Here is a 13,605-nt window from a genome sequence, read left to right as displayed (position 1 = left end):
CATTACTCACAGGGAACACGACCTCCTGAAAGGCCCGTGCAACTCCAGGCGAAGTATTAGGACTAAGAGTTTAACAGGATTGCAGCGTACAGAATTGACATACAAAAATTCAACTATATTTCCAAATAAAAGCAACCAATAGTTAGAAATGTGAATTATTAGGAACAGATAGAAAAACGAAATCCAAACAGATTTTTAAAAATGTATCTTTTAGAAATGGCATCACAAAATAAGGAAAACCTGGGAATAGATACAAAAGGCACACGAGCCCCCATGGAGAAGACGATAAAGCTGCAACCCGTGGGCGTGGAAGGAGACCCAACACGTGGAACAGGCTCTCCGTCACACTGTGTGCAACCCCGTTAAGTCAGGTCCTCCCCAACTGACCGATGCGGTCTCCAACAAAATCCCAGCTTGGCCGGCTGATTCTGAAGTTTATGAAATGCAAAAGGTCAAAAACAGCCAAAACATCCTGACATGGGGTGGGAGGCTCGAGCCGCAGAGTGTGTGGCCCTGCAGAGACGGACAGGGACACACGTCATCTCTGACAACAGAGGCTCATCAGTGAAGGGGGAGGTCACGGGGCAGAACCCTCACAACACGCACAGAAGTCAAGTCCAGCAGACTGTGCACCTAAAACTCGAAGTAGACAAAACTAAAGTCTTTTTGAAGATAACGTGGCAGAATACCTTTATGACCACAAACAGAAAGATCTTCAAAAATTCAGGTCTAAAATTCTTTAGTAATCATGAAAAAGATTGATATACTATTATTAAAATTAAAATTTTCTCTTCATCAAGACACGATTAAAATGTGAAGATGAGGAAAGCTCTTTGCAAATGTAATCCACAAAGTACTAGTATTCAGAATTGTAAGTAGCTCTGCAAACAAGTAAGAAACAGAGCATCCACGGGGGAAACAGGAAAAGCTGAAGAGGTGCCTGGGAAACCCAGGCAGATGACACACTGAACAGGTGCTCAGCCCTAGACCACAAGGGGCAGGTGCCTCTGGATTAAAAACGTGACGCTCAGTGCTGGAAGCGGAGACCAGCGGGTAACTCCACATACCCACCCCCATGTACCTGCCAGTAGGTGGGTTAGCTGGTATCACCACTTTGCAGATGATTTGAAATTAGCTGTAGTAAAGATGTTAGGAATACAATTAAGGGGTGAAATGAAACATGAACATCATGGGAAATAAAAGCTGACAGAAAAGAAGCAAACGTCACTTTGGAACTAAGAAACGTATCATTTCTGAAATTAAAGAGTCACTGCACAGGCCCAGCTGCAGAGCAGGTGTGTGGAGCAAAGACCAGTCAACTCCAGCAGGGCGACAGAGGCAACCCGACCCGAAGCGCCAAGAGAACCTGACAAGACCCGAGTTCAGGGCGGGGACCAGTCCTGGGGTCTGACCGGTGTCACTGGGGTCCTGGGGGAGCAGGAAGACTGGGTCACGTAAGAAATACAAAGAAATGGTGGCCAAAACTTTTCCACATTTGATGAAAAATAGAAACTCAGGTCCAAGAAGCTCAACAAAATCCAAATGAGAAACAGCATGGTGCTACGTTTCTATGAACTTAAAATGGATTAATACGAAACTCTGTAAATTAAAAAAAGATCTGATGATGAAAAAACCCACCACCACCACCTCCTCCCACCCCCACCCCCGCCACAACTGGGATGACACTTCCCTGCAAAGTTACAAAAACACCGCCATGACTGAGGTGACCAGCAGGGACACCAGGAAGGCCAGGGACCCCAACCCCCACCGGCCTCCAGAGCACCTTCATCCAGCGGCCTGCTCCCGAAACCCACTGCCCTGTGAGGACGTAATTTAAGAAATGCACTGCAAAGAAGACAGGGGCCGGGGCTGGGCACACAGTCCTCTCGGGGACACTGACGCCACCAACAGTCTTCTGCACAACCAGACGGCTACTTTCTCATTAAGTCTTGGAACTCGGAGCCCCTGCTCACCAGCCACGGTGCTCAACGCACGTTAGAGAAGAATTCAACCAGAAACTCAGGCACAATGAAGGAGCCGCCCTTTCAGGACGTGTTAGTTTATTAAACAAAACTGCTTGTTCCATATGAGCTCTTTTGTTCTCATCCACATGGCTCTCTTGCACATCAGGCAGAAAAACACAGCATTTTTTATCTCAAGCTGCATGATGAAAAACGACTGATCTGTTTGTCTCAACGTGAAGGGCCTGGATTAAGCCTGTCTTCTTAGGGTGCTTCAGAGCACCGAGCCACAGGCCCTGAACACACCCCCAAGCGCTCAGACACCGCGGGCACAGCGCGGGGCGCAGGGCTAGCGGCGGCCTGGGCTGGCGACCCCGGCAGGGAACAGGGCCAGGGTCTTCTTGAGCTCCTTGTAGCTCCAGTGCAGCTGCTCCACCTCCACCCGGTGCTGCGCCCGCACCTGGCCCAGCTCCTGCAGGAGGCGCTCGTTGGTGCTGACCAGGGACCTGGGGGAGGCAGGGGGCAGCACTTCAGCCCCCGGGGACCCCGCCCGCTCATCACACACCCACAGGCGCGGCTCAGCACCATGGATTCACGAGGCCCCTGACAGCCCACCATAGGCTTCCTGAGAAGGACACCACTGTCTTTATGGCAAGAAAACAATGTTCCAATTCTAGAAAAGGTCTGGAGACTGAACTGTTTCTACTTCCTGCTCAAACATAAAGGAGCCTCTTGGTAATTCTGACACGGGAACAGCGTAACTGGGAGTTCTGACTTTCTGGCCCGTGAACCGTGTTTCCCTGCAGGGGAGTTAGGAGTGGGGTGGTGCTGCCCTCTGCCAGCCTGTCCTCGCCAGGCTGCCCCACTGGCCCAGCCAGCACGAGCTGAGGGGGACACGCATGGCATCATCAGCGACAGACAAAGTAGGGCCACTGTGTCCACAGAGCGGGTCTCCCCAGCGACAAACCCTGTTTGCTGGAACCACCGGGATAGCCTGGGCCAGGCAGAGCCCCCAGGGGGACCCACCCGCTGCCCTCAGAGTCTCCGAGCCCTGCCCTGTCCACATCAAGCCCACGGGGCCCACCCATCCCTGCCTGTGTCCCATCTCCCTCCCCTCCCCTGACTGGCTCTTGGCTGTCATCTCCCAGGAGCCCCTCCCTCTGTCACTTGTGCTGTGAGGGGCCCATGGGGCGGTGACCTTCAACCCCTGTAAGGTCATGGCCTGGTTCCGCCTGTGCCCAGACTGCACCCCCCCCCCCAGGGCGGGTGTGGTGGCCTCAGCTCCAAGAGTGAGAGGGTGTTGGGGGAGAAAAGAGAGAAAGGGAGGTGGGGGGCAGAGCGCTGCCCACAGGCCCACCTCCCGCTGAGGCCACAGAACCAGGGCTCCCACGCCTGCACCCCATCCCCAGCCAGACAGCCCGTCTCGAGGCCGGCTTAACCTCTGCAGCCTCCACCCACTTCCCAGCACACAGGCCTCTGAATAAACGGGGGCTCTGCCCTGTGGCGGCCCGCACACACAGCTGGGGCACAGGCAAGCGGACGGCACCTCGCTGGGGGCAGCGGGCCCGGGAGCACCTGTGGCTCTCCTGGAGCAGCTGCGTGAGCTCCTGCACCCTGTCGTCGTGCTCCAGGTGCTGCCTCAGCTCCAGCACCTCCCCCGACAGGCTCTTCACATCCGCCTGCAGCGCTGCAGGGAGACAACAGTGATGTCCAGCGGCACTCACTCCCTTCTTGAAAGCTGAAACCGCTCCAGAGTCTAAAGGGCACCTGGGGCGCAGGGAAGGACACTGGTAAGGGCACCAGGCACGGACAGGAAGCCCCCACCCCCCCTTTCCACAGCCAGCCGCTCCCCCAGCAGCCCCCGCCAGCCCTCCTGGGGCAAAGCCACGGGACGCTGCCTCCGGACACCCTGAGGGGCGCGGAGAGGGCAGGCGGGTGGAGGTGGGCCTGGCACCCGCTGGAGGTCCCTGAGCCGGATCTGCCTGCTGGTGGAGCTGGGCCTCCAGGAAGAGCCTGACGGGGCCCACGGCTCTGGGGAGGGGCGGTAAGAAGACCCTGGGGCCCCTGGGCCCGTCCACATGTCTCCTGTCTCTCTCTGGGTTTCCAACTGAGAGGGGAAGAAACACTTGTTGGCTGCTGGGCACGTAGAACTCTGAAGGAAGACAGGCCACCGCACAACTCCACACCAGAAACAACGCAAGCCGGGGAGAGGTCACAGGCGGAGGGGACCTGACACCAACAGCAGGTCCTCAGCAGCCACGGGGCACGTCCTCCAAAGCGCTAAGCGGGGAAAACACTGCTGAGAGTCTGCACCCACCCCAACCCGCACCTGAGGGCTGATGACAGGCATCCCACGGGGGGAGGCGCCCAGAGCCCCCACGTCAGTCAGGCACCAGGAGCAGAACCCTGCTGACGACAGGCCAGCACCTGGTGACAAGGTGGCCTCAAGACCCCAAACACGAGGCAGGCACGAGTCCTGCGTGGTGTCCACATCTGTGGGGGAGCAGGGGCCGGCAGATCTGAGGACGGAGAGCCCAGTGTCCCCACTGTCACGGGAAACCCCTCAGGCCAAGTGGGCAGCCATGCTGTCACGGGGCATGCTCGGGGAGAGCGGGGTGACCCCTTGAGGCCCACCCGCCAGGGCTCCTGGATCAGGGCCGCACTGCAGACCGGCTGGTGAGGGGCTGGGTCCAGCAGGACAGGACAGCGGGGAGGAGGGGGACAGGGCCTGGATGACCCCGAGGGGGCGCCGCATTTATCTGGGGCTCCTGGAGGCCGAGGCTGAGGGCAGCCCCACACAGTGTGGACCAAGCACGGGGCGCCCTTCAGACGATGGAAGCCAGTCCCAGGACACACCAGGCCCCGCTGACTGCTTCAACGAGACCAGGAACAAGAGAAGCCCAGAGCCGGATCAGAGAACCAGAGGCAGCCACAGGGCTCGAGCAACAAAGAGCGACTTCGCGAGAGACAACGTCACGAAGAAACGGGGAAAGAAAGCCAGAAAGAACTCTCGCACTCAGTGAAACAGCCAATGGGGCAGCGAGGGGCTGAGGGGACCCGATGGGCAGGTGGCCGCACAGGGGCTCACGGGGCTGTGCTCCTGCCCCAGACACTCACCATCTGTCTTTCAGGTCCCCAAGAGGCAAGAACGCAGGAACCACTGGACCACGTGTCCCCACATCACCCCACATCACCCCAGACAGTGAAGACAGGGTCTGGGAGGAGCAGAAGGGCCTCTCGGGGGTCAGAGAAGCATGCAGCCCAGCCACCACCGCCTCCCCGCGCTGCCCCGGAGCGGTTCTGGCGCCCGAGAAGCACGCACAGGCGCCCCCGACTCACCCGCGATATGCACGCTCAGCGCGGCCGGTGGGTCGGCGCTTCTGGCCGCCTCCTTCACGCTGCGCAAGAGCGACTTCAGGCTGCTGCTCTCCTCCAGTGCGCGGTCCAGGTGCTGCCTCAGGTGGTCCTGCAGACCCAGCACAGAACAGACAGGGCCGCCTCAGTCCACCTCACAGAAGCACAACGAATCCACCAAAAGCACCGGGGTAGGGGGTGGGGGGGCTCGTGGATTCACGCACCATGACGGCCAAACTGGAGGGAAGGGCAGTCAGCCTGCCTCACGGCACCGCTCCCCGCCAGCACGCTGCCCCAGGCCGGGCTCGGGGACCCTCAGAGGGGTGGCTGCCTCAGCTCCACCTCCTCCAGGAAGGCCCTGGTTGCCACAGCCAGGCCTGGCACCCCCTCCCCACCCAGGAGCAGGTCAAGGGTGGGCCCTCCACACCTGTGCTCCACACACAGGGTTCACACCAGCCACTGCCATCATGGGGAGCTGCGGCCCAAGCTCCTCCCCTGTCCTGGGTGAATGAAGGGACGCCCAGATGCTGATGGACAGCAGAGTGAGAGGAGGGGACCAAGGCCACCCACAGGCACAGGGCTTCCACCAGAAGTGAGCCTCTCAGCCTCGAGGCGACAGGACACCCCACCTGCTCACCAACCCTTGTCTGCCTGGCCAGTGCCATCTGACAGCCTGTCTCCCAGGGACGTGCTGAGTTCCAAAGGGACAGGGACTGGGTCCGAGGTCCTGATGAAGATCTCAGCCAAGCAGGGTGGTAAGCAGCAGACAGGCCACTTCTGCTCAGAGCCACACTGGGACGGCTCCAGAGCGCCCTGGGCACTGGGGCCTCGCGAACATGACACAGCACACGTGCACAACCACGGAGTCCCATCTTCACAGGACGGGCCCTCAGAACTAAGGGGCTTCCCCGCAAAGCGCAGACCCGAGGAGGTGCCGAGCAGGGCTCTGGGGCTGTGGATGGTTCTGTAAAGCATCCATGGCAGGGCCTCTCGGCTGGCCTGTCCCGTGGCCCCCAGCCACCCTGTGGGACAGGGCCACTCACACTGCCCACCACGGCCACACTTCTGTGCAGATGGCATCAGGGACCCATCTGTCTGGACCTGCGGTCCTGGACCTCCCAGGGGACGATGCATTGCATGCAACCATGCCCAGGCCGGGGGCTGCAGTCCTCGTGTGCACTGGCACCCCTGGCTGCACAGACCACTCATTCACTGTCATTTTTCTCTCTGAAAGGAAGCCTGCGTGGGACCTCTTTCCTGACAAAACCACAAGCACCAACATTAAGCCTCGTCCCCCTTTCACTCCCATTTTACAAACGACAGCCTGTGGGGGCCTCTCCTCACCAGCTGCCAGGTCGTGAGGCCTCCCATGTGGCATGCGGCGAGGACGCCGAGGTGAGTGTGGACAGCTGCCTGAGCGACAGCCTGGGCAGCCCCAGGAGCCCCGAGGCAGATGTGGCAGCCCCGCTGCGCCAGGCCTGACCCGGAGAGACCACTCGGTGTAAACAGATATCGCTCCAAGTGCGACTCGTTCCGCACAACACACAGTCCAGCCCAGGGGGCAAGAACCCGCGGCAGCTCACGACGCATCCTCTCAGCCGCCCAGCAGAAACCAAAAAGCGTCTGCGCCACAAACCAGTCAACACAACGAAAGGCAGCCTGCAGACGGGGAGGGCTGTCTGCAAACTGCTGTCTGGTGCGGAGCCACTGTCCAGGATACGCAAGAAACTCACAGCTCCACAGCCAAAGCCAAACAATCTGATTTAAAAATGGACAGAGAACGTGAACAGACACTTTTCCAAAGAAAACATACAGGCGGGCAACGGGGACACGAAAGACGCCCGATGTCGCTACTAGACAGCAAGTAAAGCCAGAACGCGACGACTCCTCACGCCCGGCAGAGCGGCCGTGCTCACGGAGGCCTGTGTGACGGACGCTGGCGTGGACGCAGAGAAGAGGGGCCCCATGCCCTGCAGCCACCGTGGAGAGCAGTCTGGCGGTTCCTCAGAAACCCGACAACAGCACTGCGACATGACCCAGCAACCCCACTCCCGGGTACTTAACTGAGGAAACCAAAACTCTAACTCAAAGAGACACGTGCACCCCAATGTTCACAGCAGCACTGTTTACAGTAGCCAAGACATGGAAGCAACCTGAGTGTCCATCGACAGATGACCGGATAAAGAGGCTGTTGTGTGTTTATACGATGGAGTACTAGTCAGCCATTAAAAGAGTGAAATAATGCCATTTGCAGCAACATGGTTCGACCTGGAATATTAAGCCAAGTGAAGTGAGTCAGAGAAACACCAACACCGTGTGATCAGATTCGTACATGGAATCAAAAACAAAACCAAACCAAACCAAGCTCATGGATACAAAGAAGAGACAGGTGGTTGGCAGAGGTCAAGGAAGGAAGAAATGGGTGAACCTTTTTTTTTCAGTTTAATTAATTTTTTTAAAAAGCTACTGAAAATAAAAGGCAGAGATCGTTAATTACAGAAAAGAGAGATCCAGCTATACGCTGCCTAAAAGGAACCCACTTTAAATGTAACTGCACCAGTAAACTAGAAGGACAGAAAAAGGTCTAAAAATACTAGTGGAAGCAAGTGGGGTGGCTGCGCCGAGTCTCATGGGGCAGGAGAGCGCGCAGGGTCAAAGGGAGGAGCGCAGGCAGGTGCCAGGTGGCAGGTGCCAGGTGGCAGCAGCGTGCGGAAGGCGGGGTGGAGAGACGCTGAGGTTCGAGGGCCACAAGAGACCAGGAGGCCTGCTCAGCAGGGTGGTGCTGGCCTCGGGCCCAGAGCCACACCCAGGCAGCCGAAGTCCGCAGCCCATGCGCCCAACCCCGATGCCGTGTGCGTTCTCACCACAAAACAACACTTTTGTGAATCAGATTTACTTTTGCTGTAAAGTAAAAGTAAAAGTAAAATAATAGATAGTTTCCATACAATAAAACCCAACCACGGTGATCAGGGAGTAAATACGTCAAGTCACCACACGCACAGGTATTCACGCCGCAGGCTGCGCACGTTCAAGGTGCGCAATGATGCGACATGCGGCACACACCCGAGGGACCGGCGCTCAGTCAAGCTCAGGCGCACCTTGTCGTCTGCACGTCTGGCCCTCCCACAGGTTTCTGGACTCGGGGCCTCTCCCTAAGCGTGGTCCGTGCTCCGAGGCCTGCAGAACCACCTCCCGCTGCTGGGGACCCCGCCCTGCTCTGTGCCTGTGAGTCTGCTCCTTGCCACACCTGAGTCACTGCACTTGGCATCAGGCCTTCCAGGTCCGTCCGGGCTGCTCAGAGGCAGGATGTCCTCCCCGTGAAGCGGAGAACATCCGTCCCGCCTGCACACGCCACATGCTCTTTATTCATTCACGCTTGTTTTTTTCTTTCGAGTTCTTTGCACATTCTAGACACTCTTTATCAGACACGTGCTTTGCAAATATCTTCTCCCCATCTGCAGGCTGCCTTCTCGTTTTGCTCACGGCTCCCTTGGCTCTGCAGGAGTGCCCTACTTCGATGCAGTCCTACTAGTTTATTTCTGCTTCCGTCGCCTGTGTTTCTGGTGTCACCCCACATCACTGCCGAGGCCGCGCCAAGGAGCCTCCTCCCTGCTGGCTGAGGGCTCTTCACAAGCGGCCTTTATCGTGTTGAGGACATTTTCTTTTACACCTACTTTGTTATTTTCTGGTTTAACTATGCATGGCTGTGCCTGCATCTGTTGCGGCGCCTGTGTGGTTTCCATCCTTCCACAGGCCCACGTGCTGGATGCGCCTGCACGTGTTCAACCAGCCAGCGCTCCCGGGAAGCCCCACCTGGTGGCGGTGCGCAGCCTTTCTGCCGTGCTGTTGAACTTGGTCCACGAGCACTCTGCGGAGCATCTTGACGTCTCTGCTCACCAGAGACAGTGGCCTGTAGGTTTCTTTTCTTGTGGTAACTCTGGCTTTGGTGACAGGGTAACGCTGACTTTTATAAAATGAGTTTGCAAGTGCTCCCTCTACTGCTGCTTTCTGGGAAACTTTAAGAGTGAGTGTTAGTTCTCCTCTGGATGTCTGGGAGAACTAGGCCAGCAGCCACCTGGTCCCGGGCCTTTCTGCTGGAGGCTAACCGCTGCTCAGTCTCCCTGCGTGCTCCTGTCCGTTCAGGCTTTATTCTTCTCCGTGCAGTCTCGGTGGGCTGCGTGTTTCCAGGAATTTACCTGTGTCTTTCTAGGTTCTCCATGTGCCTACAAGTGACCATCCTCTGGCCCTCCTCACTTCTGAGGCGTCCTCCACTGCAGCGTCTCCTGTGCTGTTTCTGATCTTGAGTCTGTCCTCTGAGCCTAGGAAGGGTTTGCTGACTTTGTATCTTTTCAAAACCCAACTCGGTCTAGCTGCTTTTCTTCCTGTTGTTTTCCTGCTCCATTGATTTCTGCTCTGATCTTTATTACTTCCTTCCTTCTGTTTGTGACGAGTCTGGTTTGTTCTTTTTTCTACTTCCTCAAGGCGTAACACTAGGTTGCTTACTTGGGATCTCCTCTTTGTACGGCAGGCACTTACGAGTGTCGGCCCTGGAAAGGCGCCTGCCTGGCCAGGACGCGGCTCCACCACCAAGCCAGGGTGCTGGCTCCGGCTGCCCTTGGGCACCACCTGGTGGCGAGGTTCCCACAGGGCCAAGAGGACACCAAGGGTCCCCCGCTGGCTGGTGCAGGCAGGACGGCAGCAGGGACCCAGGGCCACGCAGCTAAGTGGACCTCCTCATCAGTGGTCTGGGGAGCCTGGGCCGAGGAACACTGGCCACAGAAGCTCCGCCTTAAGCTCAACTCCACCCTTTGTCCTCTCCCCTTGGCCTCTCTCAGAACAGATGGCCGCTGCCCAGGAGGGGCCGCGCAGAGACGAGCAGGAAGCAGCCATCTGCAATCACTGTCACATGCAGTCTTGGAGGACAGAGTCAGGGAACACCCTAGGGGCAGCTGGAGTCCCTGGGGTGGGGACAGCCTGGGGTGAGGGGGTTTGTGTCCTGGAAGGGCAGGAGGGACCTGTGCTGCAGCCGCCAGCCGGAAGGGGATGTGCAGAGTCAAGCGGCTACCCTCGCCTGTTCCGTCAAAGCGGCGTTTCCACCCCATCTGTGAGTTCACGGGACGCACACCGGGGGCGGCTCACCATCTCCCTCCGAGTGTCGCCGAGCTCCGACACCACCTCGTGCATCCTCACGCTGTGCTGTTGCTGCAGCTCGGCCAGGTGGCCATAGAGGGACTTATTTTCCAGAGTCAGGTAGCTGATCTCTTCACTCACAGTTGTGGAACTGTCCTGAGTGGCTGTGAATTCTTGAACAGATGACAAAATGTGTCTTGCCTGAGCTAGGAGTAAGAATAAAATATTATGAATATTACGAGATCAAAGGATGAGTATACACAGATCATTCAATGCATTTTCAACACACAGGCCCCACGCCTCGAAGCACCGACAGACATGGGGCCAGGTGGAAGGGTCCAGACAGTGCAGGCCTCTTTGCGAGGCCTCTTCGCACCCAGCCCACGCGGGGACACCCAGGAGCAGAGCAACAGGGCTGTTGACAGCAAGGGGCCCTCAGGACAGGCCAGGATGAGGTGGCTTGTCGGACGTTCTCTTCGACAGCACCTTCTGTCCCACGACTGCAATGCAGACCAGTGCTGAGAAGGGGGGACTGACGGGCTCGGTGCCCTGATTCCAGGAGAAGCTGAGGGGCCACAACTCTGAGTGGAGGCTCAGGAGCCCCTGGTGTGGCTAAGCTGGCAGGTACCTGCTCCCCCGGGACACGCAAGGTTGCATTCAGGCTGCAGAGAAACAGGTGGCCCCAGGGATGCAGCACCTCCCGACTCTGGAGGCGGGTACCCAGCATGCCCTGCACCCAGCCACTGGGCGGAAGCAACCCCGAGTCCTTGCTGGGGAAGGACCACCCTCCTGGGCCTCAGGTCATTCCCACCAAAAGCTCAGCAAATCGGGGCCCTGCGCTCAGTCCGTCAAGTGCTCAGAGGATCCGAGAGCACAGCTGCCGCTGTCTAACCTCTCCAAGTCCCCGGGTAAACACGGAGCAATAGGAGGCAAACACCCGTGAAGAGCTGCGCCAACACCCCCATCGACAAGGCGCCTCTGGGAAGGCTGGTGGCCAGCAGGTGGGAAGCAGCCACAGGCCCCGTGGAGGCCCCATGTCTGTCCGTCCCCACCCCAAGAGCCCCACCACTGCGAGGACCGTCAGGATGCTCCCTGCAGCACAGAGAGGCAGTGACGCCAGCGAGCGTCCAGCACCTGCCCGCAGAGCGCTGGGCCGACGGCCCCCCACTCACCAAGGAACACCTTGTTGCTGTGCAGGGACCTGCAGCCACTCCAGTATCGGTCCACCAGGTCGAGGAGGGCTTCCAGGGCCAGTACCTCCAGGGTGGCCTTCTTCCCGGGCGGCGCGGCCAAGTGCCGCCTAGGACACACCTGCACAGGACAAACCACAGCCTGGCTTTATGCTCCCGCCACCGGGGCTTGACGTACACAAGACTTCTGACGCCGCCCGCACGTGCATCCTGCTGATGCTCCGTCCACCACCCACACGTGACAGGCTGTCCACACGCCTCAACCTGCAGACGATGTCCCACCCAGGAGGCATGGCTGACCCGTCACCAGAGTCCAACAGCCATGAAACCACTGGTTCCAGTGCAGCTTTCCCAGGCCTTCCAGAACCAGCCAACACAATTCCAGGAGGACAGAGGCCTCGTGGAGCTAGTCCCAGTCTGAAAGGCCACTCGCGCCCAGAAGGCCCCGAATGTGACAGATCCTCACACAGGGCCAGAGGGAGGGTGGCCAGGGTGGTAGGGCTCGGGGACGCGGGCAGGACCGTCATAGCTCCACGCCGGGGCCCAGAGCTGCCAGCACTCAGGTCAATGCTCACTTTTCCTCCCTTTAGAAATTATTTACCAAGTTTAAGGAATTACCTCAGAAGGGGGACAGTTCCCGCTCTCCCGCCCACTTCCCAGTGTCCTGGGAACACCTCCTGGAAGCTGGGGTTTGGGAAGGGAGTGAGGGATGGAGGAAATGCCAGTGATGCCAGTGCTGGGGACGAAGCCCCCTGCACAGCCTGGTGTCCCTCACCACCACTGGACAGATAAAGGGCTCTTCTCCCAGATAGTGTGTGCAACAGCGGTGACACCCGGCAGGGAGTGTGGGAGCCACCTGCGCCCAAGCTGGGATGGCCCCTACCCCCACCATCCCTGCCACCCACGGGAGCACTGTGAGCATGAGGAACACAGGCCCATGACGGGGCACTGCTCTGCCCAGGGTCACCCCAGGGAGCAAGTCAGCATGGTAATGCAAAGGCCTGGCTGCTGGCCCTAGAAGACTGAGGCTGAGAGCACCCCAGTGAGTATCTGTGCGAGCTCCCCCATCAGGAGCTGCACCTGGACGCTCAGTCTTGGGCGCAGGAGGCAGAGCCAAGGCCCCCAGGCTGGACCCCACTCCCCGGTGCAGCCACAGCCTCTGCCCTCCACCTGAGCACGCAACCTGCCCTCTCCAAGGGGACGATCACCACCAGGTCACAGCACACGGAGTGGGTGCCCCAGGCAACACCCCCACCCTCAAAATCCCAACCCCACAGCAGGAACAGTCCACCAGGCAAAGCCCCGCATGGGGCAGCATCCATCCAGGGACAGGGTGATGGGACAGGAAAGGCCCGAGCACCTGCCCGACTCAGGCAATCCCTGTTTCCCTCCTCCCCTCAATTATGAGACCGAAGATGCCAATGGACGACTGCTGGCCAGACTAGTCATTAAAATGGAACCTGCCCCACAGCCCGCAGCGGCTGGCCCAGCAGCCACGCACCGCCTACAACTAGCAGCCAGGGCTGGACCCGTGCCTGCCACTGCCCGGGTTCTTCTCCAACTCCAGCTCCGGCCCAACCTCAGAGCCACCGTCACCAACCTCACTGTACCCCCGTCCTCCCCAGGCCACAGTCCCGTCAGGGTACTTCGCCCCTCTCGGCGGGGTCCCTCTCCTGTTCCTCTGCCCACTGGTGTCTCTGCCAAATGGGTGACCTGGCAGGAAGCCCCCCGCCCCGCAAGCTTGGGGTCTGGCAGGGGCGCCTGGCCGCTGCCTGTCCACCAGGTGGTCTTCACTCACGCCCACAGCCGTGACAGGCTCTCAGTCTCCCACTCTGCCAGCAACAGGGCCACGGAGCCACTGGCCACAACCCCTGTGGGTGGCTCACAACAGGGCCACGGGTGACTCTGGCTGAGGACACTGTGCAAGCAAGCACCCCTCTGTGACGACACCTCCCCCTCAAGGCACTTGG

General features: G+C 58.9%; 1 protein-coding gene across 10 annotated transcripts in view; it reads right to left on the bottom strand.

Moving 5' to 3' along the window:
* Positions 1–2,029: 2,029 nt before the first annotated feature.
* Positions 2,030–13,605, bottom strand: part of CEP72 (centrosomal protein 72) — a 28,540-nt gene continuing 16,964 nt past the window's right edge. For 3 of the 10 annotated variants that reach the window (XM_064479081.1, XM_064479092.1, XM_064479086.1), the window contains 6 exons: positions 11,618–11,756; positions 10,455–10,651; positions 5,301–5,427; positions 4,291–4,367; positions 3,537–3,728; positions 2,030–2,467 (listed from right to left, as the gene is read on the bottom strand). In XM_064479081.1, the coding sequence (XP_064335151.1) occupies positions 2,156–2,467; positions 3,537–3,728; positions 4,291–4,367; positions 5,301–5,427; positions 10,455–10,651; positions 11,618–11,756 (1,044 nt within the window). In that variant the 3' untranslated portion in view covers positions 2,030–2,155. Of the gene's footprint in view, positions 2,468–3,536; positions 3,729–3,810; positions 4,242–4,290; positions 5,177–5,300; positions 5,428–10,454; positions 10,652–11,617; positions 11,757–13,605 lie in introns of those variants that run through there. The other 7 variants (XR_010377812.1, XM_031442371.2, XR_010377811.1 and 4 more) reach the window with 7 other exon arrangements.

Source organism: Camelus dromedarius, chromosome 3 (assembly GCF_036321535.1).
Source record: "Camelus dromedarius isolate mCamDro1 chromosome 3, mCamDro1.pat, whole genome shotgun sequence".
Taxonomy (NCBI): domain Eukaryota; kingdom Metazoa; phylum Chordata; class Mammalia; order Artiodactyla; family Camelidae; genus Camelus; species Camelus dromedarius.
This window is presented reverse-complemented; position numbering and strand designations above follow the sequence as displayed.